The 14,003-nt window shown below is 38.6% G+C and overlaps 1 protein-coding gene across 1 annotated transcript in view; it reads left to right on the top strand.

Annotated features, from left to right (window-relative positions):
- Positions 1–7,316, top strand: part of baiap2b (BAR/IMD domain containing adaptor protein 2b) — a 71,379-nt gene extending 64,063 nt beyond the window's left edge. Inside the window, exons 13-14 of the mRNA XM_063002886.1 lie at positions 5,221–5,263; positions 6,975–7,316. Of these exons, the coding sequence (XP_062858956.1) occupies positions 5,221–5,248 (28 nt within the window). The 3' untranslated portion in view covers positions 5,249–5,263; positions 6,975–7,316. The remainder of the gene's footprint in view (positions 1–5,220; positions 5,264–6,974) is intronic.
- Positions 7,317–14,003: the final 6,687 nt, after the last annotated feature.

Genomic DNA, 14,003 nt, shown 5'->3' with positions numbered 1-14,003 from the left:
ATGCAAGAAATAAATAATAGCATTAGTAAATACATGTCAGCTTAAGTGCTTAAAGAGGTAGTAAGCGGTAGTAAAGAAGTGGGTTTTTAATCGTCTTTTGAGGACAGCGAGAGACTCGGATGTTTGGACAGGCAATGGAAGCTCGTTTCACCACCTGGGTGCAAGTACAGAAAAGAGCCTTGATGCTTGTCTTTCTCGAGTTCTGGGTGGAGGATCAAGTCAAGTGAGACTAGAGGCTCTGAGGTTGTGTGGTACAGAGCGGGGTTTTATTAGACCTCAAAGGTAGCTGGTCCATTTTTGGCTTTGTAGGTGCACATCAGTGTTTTATAACAATGTGGGCAGCTACAGGAAGCCAGTGAGGAGAACGCAGCAGTGGGGTGATGTGGCAGCGTTTAGGTTGGTTAAAAAACAGGTGAGCAGCTGCATTTTAGATGAGTTGCAAGGGTTTAATAGTGGACATAGGAGCACCTGCCAGTAGGGAGTTGCAACAAGTAGTAATTATGGTGAAGGAGCAACCTTAACTTCGTAATGACACATTTTAACACTTAAATGGAAAGGAGCTACAGCACTATGACAAACTACTTTTAAGTCAGTACCGTTAGCTGAAAGATCCACAAGTAATTCGAGGAACCACACATGGTCCCCAGACAAGTTCACTGTATAAGATAGTCTTGTTAGACTAATAATAAGTAAGATAAGAAAGAAGCTGGCAGTCACACAAAAAGAGTTGTCATGAAAGCATCAGTTACACAGAACAATAAGTAATGAACCTCACTGCAATAATTCCTGTACCTACACCCCAAATAAACCTTTTCTGTTAAAAAAAAAGTGTAGACCGCTCTTTTAAAATGTACACATGAACATTTAGACAAGTCTGAATAATAGCCAGATAAAACAAAAATAAAACTTTTGCCAATAATGACCTTGTCATGTTTGTTGCGTATCAGATCACAGGAACTTAATAACCACAGTATAGAAATATGGACCTCTTGAGCCTATTTCTCAGCAAACAGTATTAGGAAATTACATGCCATTCATAAAAACATGACGGGAGTGATGTACTAGAACATATTGGAGGAGAATTAAATTTTATGTGCTCTGGTGGCATATCAGTCTATTAAGCTAGCCCACCTCCATTGAGATCTGGGTTCAAATCTCAGCTATGCTATCGGTCAGCCAACCTGTACACAGGCATGATTGGGTACGTCTGAGAGAAGGATGGCCGAAGCACTGCAATGGATTGGTGCCTGGTCCAGGGTATTCTGGCTTTGTTCCTAGTGTATTTTGTTGAAATCGTACCTGCTGTGACCCTGACCAGGATTAAGTTCTTGATGGAAATTAAATGAGAAGCCAAATCTGGATGTGTCAGCCAGACAACAACCCTAAATATAAAGATAACAGAACTCAAAGACAGTTATATTGAAAGACAATGATTACCAGCGATGGTTCAGAAACAAGTACTGATGTGCTAATCAAAATGATTTAATATGTGGTAGCACAAATGAAATGCAAAATAATTAAAAACAAGTATTCATACTGACTCAGAGACAGTATGTACAGTGTATCACAAAAGTGAGTACACCCCTCACATTTCTGCAGATATTTAAGTATATCTTTTCATGGGACAACACTGACAAAATGACACTTTGACACAATGAAAAGTAGTCTGTGTGCAGCTTATATAACAGTGTAAATTTATTCTTCCCTCAAAATAACTCAATATACAGCCATTAATGTCTAAACCACCGGCAACAAAAGTGAGTACACCCCTTAGTGAAAGTTCCTGAAGTGTCAATATTTTGTGTGGCCACCATTATTTCCCAGAACTGCCTTAACTCTCCTGGGCATGGAGTTTACCAGAGCTTCACAGGTTGCCACTGGAATGCTTTTCCACTCCTCCATGACGACATCACGGAGCTGGCGGATATTCGAGACTTTGCGCTCCTCCACCTTCCGCTTGAGGATGCCCCAAAGATGTTCTATTGGGTTTAGGTCTGGAGACATGCTTGGCCAGTCCATCACCTTTACCCTCAGCCTCTTCAATAAAGCAGTGGTCGTCTTAGAGGTGTGTTTGGGGTCATTATCATGCTGGAACACTGCCCTGCGACCCAGTTTCCGGAGGGAGGGGATCATGCTCTGCTTCAGTATTTCACAGTACATATTGGAGTTCATGTGTCCCTCAATGAAATGTAACTCCCCAACACCTGCTGCACTCATGCAGCCCCAGACCATGGCATTCCCACCACCATGCTTGACTGTAGGCATGACACTTATCTTTCTACTCCTCACCTGATTGCCGCCACACATGCTTGAGACCATCTGAACCAAACAAATTAATCTTGGTCTCATCAGACCATAGGACATGGTTCCAGTAATCCATGTCCTTTGTTGACATGTCTTCAGCAAACTGTTTGCGGGCTTTCTTGTGTAGAGACTTTAGAAGAGGCTTCCTTCTGGGGTGACGGCCATGCAGACCAATTTGATGTAGTGTGCGGCGTATGGTCTGAGCACTGACAGGCTGACCCCCCACCTTTTCAATCTCTGCAGCAATGCTGACAGCACTCCTGCGCCTATCTTTCAAAGACAGTAGTTGGATGTGACGCTGAGCACGTGCACTCAGCTTCTTTGGACGACCAACGCGAGGTCTGTTCTGAGTGGACCCTGCTCTTTTAAAACGCTGGATGATCTTGGCCACTGTGCTGCAGCTCAGTTTCAGGGTGTTGGCAATCTTCTTGTAGCCTTGGCCATCTTCATGTAGCGCAACAATTCGTCTTTTAAGATCCTCAGAGAGTTCTTTGCCATGAGGTGCCATGTTGGAACTTTCAGTGACCAGTATGAGAGAGTGTGAGAGCTGTACTACTAAATTGAACACACCTGCTCCCTATGCACACCTGAGACCTAGTAACACTAACGAGTCACATGACATTTTGGAGGGGAAAATGACAAGCAGTGCTCAATTTGGACATTTAGGGGTGTAGTCTCTTAGGGGTGTACTCACTTTTGTTGCCGGTGGTTTAGACATTAATGGCTGTATATTGAGTTATTTTGAGGGAAGAATAAATTTACACTGTTATATAAGCTGCACACAGACTACTTTTCATTGTGTCAAAGTGTCATTTTGTCAGTGTTGTCCCATGAAAAGATATACTTAAATATCTGCAGAAATGTGAGGGGTGTACTCACTTTTGTGATACACTGTATGTAAGTTTAAAGTAAATAAATGCATTGGAACTATGATAAATAAAACTATAATAAGAAAAGTGGATAGATATTAACCCAGTATATAATATACTCCTATTATACTACTACTATAAAATACTGTATATATAACACACTGCTGTCTAATTTATTAGGTAGATTTCATTATACCTGTTTATAGTGACAATAAAGATTCTATTTTATTCTTTTCTATTCTGAAGTATGTGTGGATTAGAGTGACACAAGCTCATCATGGATTTAAACAGATCATCTCATATATGGCAACATGACATCATTATCACTAGACATATAAACCATCATATCATAAAGTATGACAAAAAAACAGTTTCTTACACTGACATTGACCTTTATTTGATTGCAGACAGGATGAACCTGAGATATTTCATGTTTTGTCTCATCAACTTCATTTCATTTATTAATAAACATTCATTCCTGCATTTCATTCCTGCAACACATGGGACAATAAAGCATTTTCCACTTTTTAATGTTGCCATTCCTTTTTACCACACTTAAAAGACATTTTGCATACTTGCACCCTTGGCCTTTACGTACTGAAATTCCTCCCGATTCCTTGAATGGTTTAATGATATTATGTACTGTAGAGGGAGAAATATGCAAATCCCTTCCAATCTTTCTTTGAGGTTCATTGTTTTTAAACATTTCAATATTTTTCTCACGCATTTGTTGACAAACTGGAGATCCTCTGATCATCTTTGCTCATCAAAGTCTCAGCCTTTCCTGGATGCTGCTTTTGTACCAAACCATGATTACAATCACCTGTTGACATCACCTGTTTGGAATCACATCATTATTTAGTTTTTTCACCTCATTACTCGCCCTAAATTGCCCCCGTCCCAACTTTTTTTGGAGTGTGTTGCAGGAATGGAGGTATATTAATAAATGAAATGAAGAGCAGACAAAACATGAAATATCTTGGGTTCAAACTGTCTACAATTGAATAAAAGTCAAAGTAAATGTAGGGAACACTGCATTTTTATTTTATTTTAATTACTTTTTCTGATTTGGGGTTGTAAAAAAAATAGATATCACTCAGTATATAATATATGACTATATATATATATATATATATTTATATATATATATATACTGTATATACTGTATATAACATTGCTGTCTAATTTATTTTAGTTCTTGTGAAGTATGTGTGGATTAGAGCACATATAGCAAAAATTTGCATGTGACACAAGCTCATCATGGATTTAAACAGATCATCACATTTATAGCAACATGACACAATTATCACTGGACATGTAAACCATCATTATATAAAGTATGTATAATAGCAGAATTTTAGTGAAATAGTCCCAAATCCATTAAAATCTGAGCTACATTTCAAAAAACCATTTGTAACCATGAGCAACAACAATCTACAATCTATTTTGTATTGTAATAATGTTTATGCTTGTGTAAAGAAATATGTACACACACTTAATACGAGGGACCTTCAAAAAGTTTCTGCACTTTTGTAATTTTGTTGGAAAGATGAGGGCAGGAGGAGTAGTAATTGGTGTCTGAGAGACTGAGAGAGAGCTTATAGTCTGGATTTAGCGCCATCTGATTTTCACCTCTCTGGAACGCTCAAAGAAGCTTTAAGGGGAAGAAGATTTTCATGTGATGATGATGTAAAAGCAGCGGTGCATCAGTGGCTACGTGCTTAACCAAAAACATTTTTTGCTGATGGCATTAAAAAGTTGGTATGATGCTGGGAAAAATGTATCAGAAGGGGGGGACTGTGTAGAAAAGTGATGTACTTTGTTTTTGAAATTCTTAATAAATAAAGTTTTAAAAAATACGGAAACTTTTTGAAGAGCCCTTGTACTTTACATGTTAAATGTAAAATATTAATTATGAGACATTTTATTTGTATTAAGATTATTCACTGTGTGTTAATAAGGTGGTTTACGTCTATTTTAGCATGTAAAGTAAGTATTGTAACCACAGTGGTCAAATTTTGACAGATGTTTTTCTTCACTTTTTCAGTATGGTCCCTGAATATGCCCGATTTTGAATGATCGTTAATGACGTAAGTGATGACTTGCTTTTAGACATAAGAGTTAAGATTTTAAAATATTCATGGACAATAATTCATAGCTTTAACCACTATCAGTAGAGCATTGTTAGAGCTAACAGAGCATTGCTCATCTTGTTCAACTGATAGCTGGCCAAAAGGTTAAATGCATTAACAGAATAACATGAAGTTGCACAATTGTATTTCTTATAAAATTATCACTCTCATTCTAGTGCTGAACAGAATCTAGCAAATCAGGAAGCCACTCAGGTGGCGCAGCGGTAAAATACGCTAACACACCAGAGCTGGGATTTCGAATACATAGTATCGAATCTCAGCTCTGCCATTCATCAGGTTGGGTGGCTATATGAACGTTTGGCTGTTGTTCATCCAGGGTGGGAGCCGGAGAGGGACCTCATAACTTTTACGACCTCTGCTGGCTGATTGATGGCGCCTGCACAGAGTAGAGGAATAATGTGTTGATCAGGGTGTGGTGCTATGTGCACAAGGCTGATCCGCATATGAACTCATCTCATGCAGGTGAAAAGATGCAGTCAGCTACTGCTCACGTGTTGGAGGGGGCTTGTCGTGTGTCAGTTCGCTTTGCTCAATCGGGGCAGGGGTCAGCTCCAGTAGAGAGGAAGCATAACGAAATTGGGTAAAAATTGGACATGCTAAAACTGACAGGAACTTTACTGTCAAGATACTATACTTAATGCAAATTGTTCTAACTATTGTTTTGTAAGAATTTTAAGTAGTGCTAGCTCATTTAGCCTGACTGTATTTGATTATCCAATACATGCACAAGACATCTTCTGCCTCTTATTAACCAAATGTGTGACCCAGGGCTGATTAATATAAAGGGCTTCAAGGGCTTTTTCAATTTTACACGTCATAATTTGCAGGTGTGCATATTCTAGGCACAATCTGACATATTACAGGCATCTTTGTAAATTGTACAATGTTTTGAGTGATGCTGGGTCTTTTTCCACTGTTGCAATTTCACACATTTAACCAGCAGATATCGCTTATGTGCAGTCTCACTATTCCTGCCTTAGAGATGTGGCCCTGGTCTGAAGGCTTTATTGTTTATTGGCCTAATGTTGCCCTGGTTTTTGCCATGCTTTTCTTTGACACAATTTAGTTTCATCCTACCTGCCAGGCCACAGCCTCCCAAAGGTTTAAAATGGAATTGTATAAAGCAGGTGTACAGACTTCTACAAAAAAGATTTTGTGAGTCTACAGACTTTTACAAAATCAATGAACTACAATCACTGTAGTATGGCATTTTGGTGTGTTTAATGCACATACATAAAGGTATACACCGCTATGTATTTTTTCATAAAAATATGCAATCCATATGGAAAGGAAACCTTTTTAAAGATGAGTAACAGGAGGTATAAGATATTCTCCTTTGTCTGAATTTGCCTAATCTCACAATAAAAAAATAAGAATAATCGAGTCTTTACATTTATTCGGACAAATAAGGTAAAAAGTTAAATATAAATGGAAAGAAATGATTTAGTTATATTCACTTCTGAAACGTGTTTTCATTGAAATATTTATTTCAAATATTATTTTAAATATTTTACTAAGAGTGAAGTTTTTTAATGCAGCTCTGGGTCTTTGCTTTGCATGTGTAGAAAAAGCAGGTTTGCATTTAAGCATCACCTTGTCATGTCATGTTTTTCAGAAAGGTGAACAGTGTTGTGGTTTGTGTTTGTAGAATCTGGATTCTTTTGAGTTTTACAACCTTCATGTCCTGACGGCACTCAAGACATAAACTGGTTATTACAGAAGGCCTCACCTTCCTTACAGATACTGAAGACTATACAAAGGATCATGTCAAGCCTAAACAGTAAAACACAGTCAAGACGAAGTTTTTCCAGCTTGTATATGAAAATACACATTGTTTACAATGGACAAATACGTATGAACGAGTTTTGCATGACAGGATGATCATGCAGGGACTGAAAATGTTGTGGTTTTTTGTTTCTACAGTTTCTTCTTGTAAGCATACTTCTCAAAGGTAGATAAAATTATTACATGTAGTTTATTTTAATGCTTGCACTTGGTGCTTTAGTTTAATTAGCTTTACAAATGTAAAAACAGTTAACAAAAATCATTAACCTAGTAATAAACTTTATGGTTTTAGGATCAAACATTGTGTCTGAAGGGTATTACACAACAGTAACTGTTATATAATCTCATATACCAATGTAATATAATATTCTATGCTTTAATTTTTTTTTTTTTTTGGTTTTATTTTGTCATACCTGTTAACAACAGTAACATACTGCAACTTAATTACACCAGTGTGTCTTTAAAATAAGCACTTTAAATGTAAGGTATAACAAAATGTAATTGGCTGCACAGTTCAAAGTTGATCATATTTTTGCTCATTATACATTTTAATAATTATAGTGATACCTAATTGTTTTCCTAAATTTGTAACTCTGCACTGCGAAACAAAGCATATAGCATGTAGATCTGATTAACACTTTGATTGAATGGTTATAATTTGAGTAAAAAATTAAAATAGCAGTTGCAGTAGAACTCATTTAAGGCTGCCATCACAAACATTTTTCTTACTGGTGTATGTAAACTTTTGACGTTTTTTGTATACTTAATGTCACATTTTTCGAAATAAATTCCAACATTATATACAGTGTATCACAAAAGTGAGTACACCTCTCACATTTCTGCAGATATTTAAGTATATCTTTTCATGGGACAACACTGACAAAATGACACTTTGACACATTGAAAAGTAGTCTGTGTGCAGCTTATATAACAGTGTAAATTTATTCTTCCCTCAAAATAACTCAATATACAGCCATTAATGTCTAAACCACTGGCAACAAAAGTGAGTACACCCCTTAGTGAAAGTTCCTGAAGTGTCAATATTTTGTGTGGCCACCATTATTTCCCAGAACTGCCTTAACTCTCCTGGGCATGGAGTTTACCAGAGCTTCACAGGTTGCCACTGGAATGCTTTTCCACTCCTCCATGACGACATCACGGAGCTGGCGGATATTCGAGACTTTGCGCTCCTCCACCTTCCGCTTGAGGATGCCCCAAAGATGTTCTATTGGGTTTAGGACTGGAGACATGCTTGGCCATTCCATCACCTTTACCCTCAGCCTCTTCAATAAAGCAGTGGTCGTCTTAGAGGTGTGTTTGGGGTCATTATCATGCTGGAACACTGCCCTGCGACCCAGTTTCCGGAGGGAGGGGATCATGCTCTGCTTCAGTATTTCACAGTACATATTGGAGTTCATGTGTCCCTCAATGAAATGTAACTCCCCAACACCTGCTGCACTCATGCAGCCCAAGACCATGGCATTCCCACCACCATGCTTGACTGTAGGCATGACACACTTATCTTTGTGCTCCTCACCTGATTGCCGCCACACATGCTTGAGACCATCTGAACCAAACAAATTAATCTTGGTCTCATCAGACCATAGGACATGGTTCCAGTAATCCATGTCCTTTGTTGACATGTCTTCAGCAAACTGTTTGCGGGCTTTCTTGTGTAGAGACTTCAGAAGAGGCTTCCTTCTGGGGTGACAGCCATGCAGACCAATTTGATGTAGTGTGCGGCGTATGGTCTGAGCACTGACAGACTGAGCCCCCACCTTTTCAATCTCTGCAGCAATGCTGACAGCACTCCTGCGCCTATCTTTCAAAGACAGCAGTTGGATGTGACGCTGAGCACGTGCACTCAGCTTCTTTGGACGACCAACGCGAGGTCTGTTCTGAGTGGACCCTGCTCTTTTAAAACGCTGGATGATCTTGGCCACTGTGCTGCAGCTCAGTTTCAGGGTGTTGGCAATCTTCTTGTAGCCTTGGCCATCTTCATGTAGCGCAACAATTCATCTTTTAAGATCCTCAGAGAGTTCTTTGCCATGAGGTGCCATGTTGGAACTTTCAGTGACCAGTATGAGAGAGTGTGAGAGCTGTACTACTAAATTGAACACACCTGCTCCCTATGCACACCTGAGACCTAGTAACACTAACAAATCACATGACATTTTGGAGGAAAAATGACAAGCAGTGCTCAATTTTGACATTTAGGGGTGTAGTCTCTTAGGGGTGTACTTACTTTTGTTGCCGGTGGTTTAGACATTAATGGCTGTATATTGAGTTATTTTGAGGGAAGAATAAATTTACACTGTTATATAAGCTGCACACAGACTACTTTTCATTGTGTCAAAGTGTCATTTTGTCAGTGTTGTCCCATGAAAAGATATACTTAAATATCTGCAGAAATGTGAGGGGTGTACTCACTTTTGTGATACACTGTATGTATATTTCTCCCCCAATTTTCTCCCCTAATCTAGTCGTATCCAGTTACCCTGATTGCGTTACGCTTCACCTCTACCGATACAACCCTCCACTGCTGACTGAGGAGCTTTGCAACTGACACACGCCCCCTCAGACACGTAATCAGTACTGACTGCCTCTTTTCACTTGCACGAGGCGAGTTTATATGCGGATCAGCCTTGTGCACGGAGAGCCACACCCTGATCAACATTATTTCCCAACTCTGCGCAGGCGCCATCAATCAACCAGCAGAGGTCGTAATTGCACCAGTTATGAGGAACCCTGGTCCGGCTTGTCCAACCCTGTAAACAGCAGCCAATCGTCGTTCATGTAGCTGCCCAGCCGTAGCCGCCCATATGTATTCGAAATCCCAGCTTTGTTGTGCTAGCGTGTTTTACCGCTGCGCCACCTGAGCGGCCCAACATTTATATATTTTTTAAAATAAAACCAAATCCTTTAAAATAAAAATAAAATGCTAATTTGTAACCTTGATCAGGACAAAGTAATTACTCTGACATAAACCAATTTGAAACGCATGCCATTTTTTCTTTGGTGTAGCTTTAATCCTAAATAAACTGTTATAAATGTGTATTCTACTAGCATATGTCCAATTAGTAACATCTATTAATAAATCTATTATTTTACATAGTATTTACAGTTGGATGGCAAGCAACTAAAATGATTTTTATTGTAATGCTGCACCTCTGTAAGTTACTCTGGGTAAATGAGTCTGTAAGCTGCATGTATTTTACATTTATTACAAGTAAGTTGGGACAGTAGGACAAAATGTTAATGAACTTTTATACTCATTTCTAATGTGATGGCAACATCATGTTCCAAAAATGTTTGGATAGGGTCATGTTAACCACCTTGTAAATCACTTTTTTCTATGAACAATGTGCTGTATTTGTTTGGGAACTGGAAACACCAATTGTAGAATTTGTAATATAACACTTAATCTACTCAAGTCACTAACTTTGTTGTCATAGTTTGCACTTCATAATGCTCCACATGTTTTTAATGTGAGATCGATTTTACGTGCTGGCAGGCCAGTCAAGCAATTTCACTCTCTTATGATAAACCCACATTGTAGTGACTTGCAGAATGTGACTTGGTCTTGTCTTATTATGATAAGATATTGCATATATGGGCAGTGGTAGCTGGTAGAGGTTAAGGTACTGGACTAGTAATCAAAAGGTTGCTGGTTCAAGCCCCCTTTCCCCATCAAGTTTTTACTGTTGGGCTTCTGAGCAAGGCCCTTACCACCAATTGCTTAAATCATATTCGTTCACAGTTGTCACTTTGGAAAAAGTTAATTGTAAAAAAGACATGGATAGGTGGGGGTGTCTTTGTTTTTCATGGATATAATTACAATTTTACCCATCGTCTACACCTAATTAAAATTCAAAACTCAATTCAAAGTCAAAAATCCCTCACAGAAGTGTTAAGACCCTTTTACAATCATTTGTATAAGACCTCTTGGCAGCAATTTGATCATGCTACAGTTTGCTCATGGAGATCTACAAACTGTTCCTTATAGACCCTGGTCTGTGCCTTTCCATACAGGTGGTCTCCAGTTAAGTTCCAGATACTTCTCAATGATAATTAAAGCAAACTGGGTGCACCTGACCACAGTTTGGAGTGCCATGGCAAATGGTTTGAATACTCTCGTGAGAAAGCTAATAATACCTGCTGTTTTATCACTAATATGCACACTTATTCATGTTTTTAAAATGACATTACATGGATGACTTTGAGGGAGTAAATTTTAAAAATCACACATTTTTTACATCTTATCTGCCCTTCTATCAATTTTATCATCATAATAATTATCAGATAATATTTACCTTTGATTAGTGACAGTGACTACTGGAATGTAGTGATGTACATATTAAAGATAAAGTACTGTCTTTATATGCAACATGTACAACATTTTTCTTGCACAGGTTACAGCTGATATTTAAAAGATGTATTGAACAGAGAAAGACTTAAGGAACAGTGAGTGATGTACAGTGTATCACAAAAGTGAGTACACCCCTCACATTTTTGCAGATATTTAAGTATATCTTTTCATGGGACAACACTGACAAAATGACACTTTGACACAATGAAAAGTAGTCTGTGTGCAGCTTATATCACAGTGTAAATTTATTCTTCCCTCAAAATAACTCAATATACAGCCATTAATGTCTAAACCACCGGCAACAAAAGTGAGTACACCCCTTAGTGAAAGTTCCTGAAGTGTCAATATTTTGTGTGGCCACCATTATTTCCCAGAACTGCCTTAACTCTCCTGGGCATGGAGTTTACCAGAGCTTCACAGGTTGCCACTGGAATGCTTTTCCATGACGACATCACGGAGCTGGCGGATATTCGAGACTTTGCGCTCCTCCACCTTCCGCTTGAGGATGCCCCAAAGATGTTCTATTGGGTTTAGGTCTGGAGACATGCTTGGCCAGTCCATCACCTTTACCCTCAGCCTCTTCAATAAAGCAGTGGTCGTCTTAGAGGTGTGTTTGGGGTCATTATCATGCTGGAACACTGCCCTGCGACCAAGTTTCCGGAGGGAGGGGATCATGCTCTGCTTCAGTATTTCACAGTACATATTGGAGTTCATGTGTCCCTCAATGAAATGTAACTCATGCAGCCCCAGACCATGGCATTCCCACCACCATGCTTGACTGTAGGCATGACACACTTATCTTTGTACTCCTCACCTGATTGCCGCCACACATGCTTGAGACCATCTGAACCAAACAAATTAATCTTGGTCTCATCAGACCATAGGACATGGTTCCAGTAATCCATGTCCTTTGTTGACATGTCTTCAGCAAACTGTTTGCGGGCTTTCTTGTGTAGAGACTTCAGAAGAGGCTTCCTTCTGGGGTGACAGCCATGCAGACCAATTTGATGTAGTGTGCGGCGTATGGTCTTAGCACTGACAGGCTGACCCCCCACCTTTTCAATCTCTGCAGCAATGCTGACAGCACTCCTGCGCCTATCTTTCAAAGACAGCAGTTGGATGTGACGCTGAGCACGTGCACTCAGCTTCTTTGAACGACCAACGCGAGGTCTGTTCTGAGTGGACCCTGCTCTTTTAAAATGCTGGATGATCTTGGCCACTGTGCTGCAGCTCAGTTTCAGGGTGTTGGCAATCTTCTTGTAGCCTTGGCCATCTTCATGTAGCGCAACAATTCGTCTTTTAAGATCCTCAGAGAGTTCTTTGCCATGAGGTGCCATGTTGGAACTTTCAGTGACCAGTATGAGAGAGTGTGAGAGCTGTACTACTAAATTGAACACACCTGCTCCCTATGCACACCTGAGACCTAGTAACACTAACGAGTCACATGACATTTTGGAGGGAAAATGACGAGCAGTGCTCAATTTGGACATTTAGGGGTGTAGGTTCTTAGGGGTGTACTCACTTTTGTTGCCGGTGGTTTAGACATTAATGGCTGTATATTGAGTTATTTTGAGGGAAGAATAAATTTACACTGTTATATAAGCTGCACACAGACTACTTTTCATTGTGTCAAAGTGTCATTTTGTCAGTGTTGTCCCATGAAAAGATATACTTAAATATCTGCAGAAATGTGAGGAGTGTACTCACTTTTGTGATACACTGTATTTCTGCCTTGAATCTGTCTGTGTTTTTGCCTTTTCTTTCTGAATATACAGTATTCATAGTCTTAAATACTTTGCATTTACCATGCACCATTTTTAGCTCTGTGTTTATAAGTGTTAATAGATTTTAATAGATCTTTTCCTCCTGTACAATTTTACAATAAACATGCATTTCAAAATACAAGATTCAAATTTTGAGTTAGATCTAGTAAAAAGTAAATTAGTTACAGTAGAGAACTGTTACTTGATTGTACCTTCTGCCCAAAGAAAAGCTTATTTTACTTATGTAAATTATAATCATTATTATTTTGTGTGCTAAACGTTTTGTGTTGTTTCTATTAATTTTGAATGGTATTTTGTCATTTGCAGAAGGTTTGGTATCATACTCTAAATGATGCTATTATTATTATTTTTATTGATTGCAGACAAGTCTGATTGTTTGTAATGGAATTTACATGTCACACTGAAGAACAGTTTTAAAGAACAGTCAGTGGTCTTCAGTAAATCATGCAGAAAAACACACAAAAAGTAGATTTGCTAATCATAGCTGCTTAACTGTTTAACAAAGTGGCATACTTTTGGTCATATTTTTGGCTACTATTAACTAAATAACTAAGAATATAATGGTGTAAATCAAGACCAATGCAAGCTTCTTTACTAGCAGTAATAACTCGCCTGCTTTGTTGCCTAGAAAAATTGCAGATATTAATACAATACTGAAATCTTTCATTTCAACAAATGAATTATGTAAATTAATGTACTAGAAGTTATCTACAGTCAGCTCTAAAATTACTGGCAACTT

Source organism: Trichomycterus rosablanca, chromosome 10 (assembly GCF_030014385.1).
Source record: "Trichomycterus rosablanca isolate fTriRos1 chromosome 10, fTriRos1.hap1, whole genome shotgun sequence".
Lineage (NCBI taxonomy): Eukaryota > Metazoa > Chordata > Actinopteri > Siluriformes > Trichomycteridae > Trichomycterus > Trichomycterus rosablanca.
Note: the sequence above shows the minus strand (reverse complement) of the source record. Positions and strands in the feature narration are given on the sequence as shown.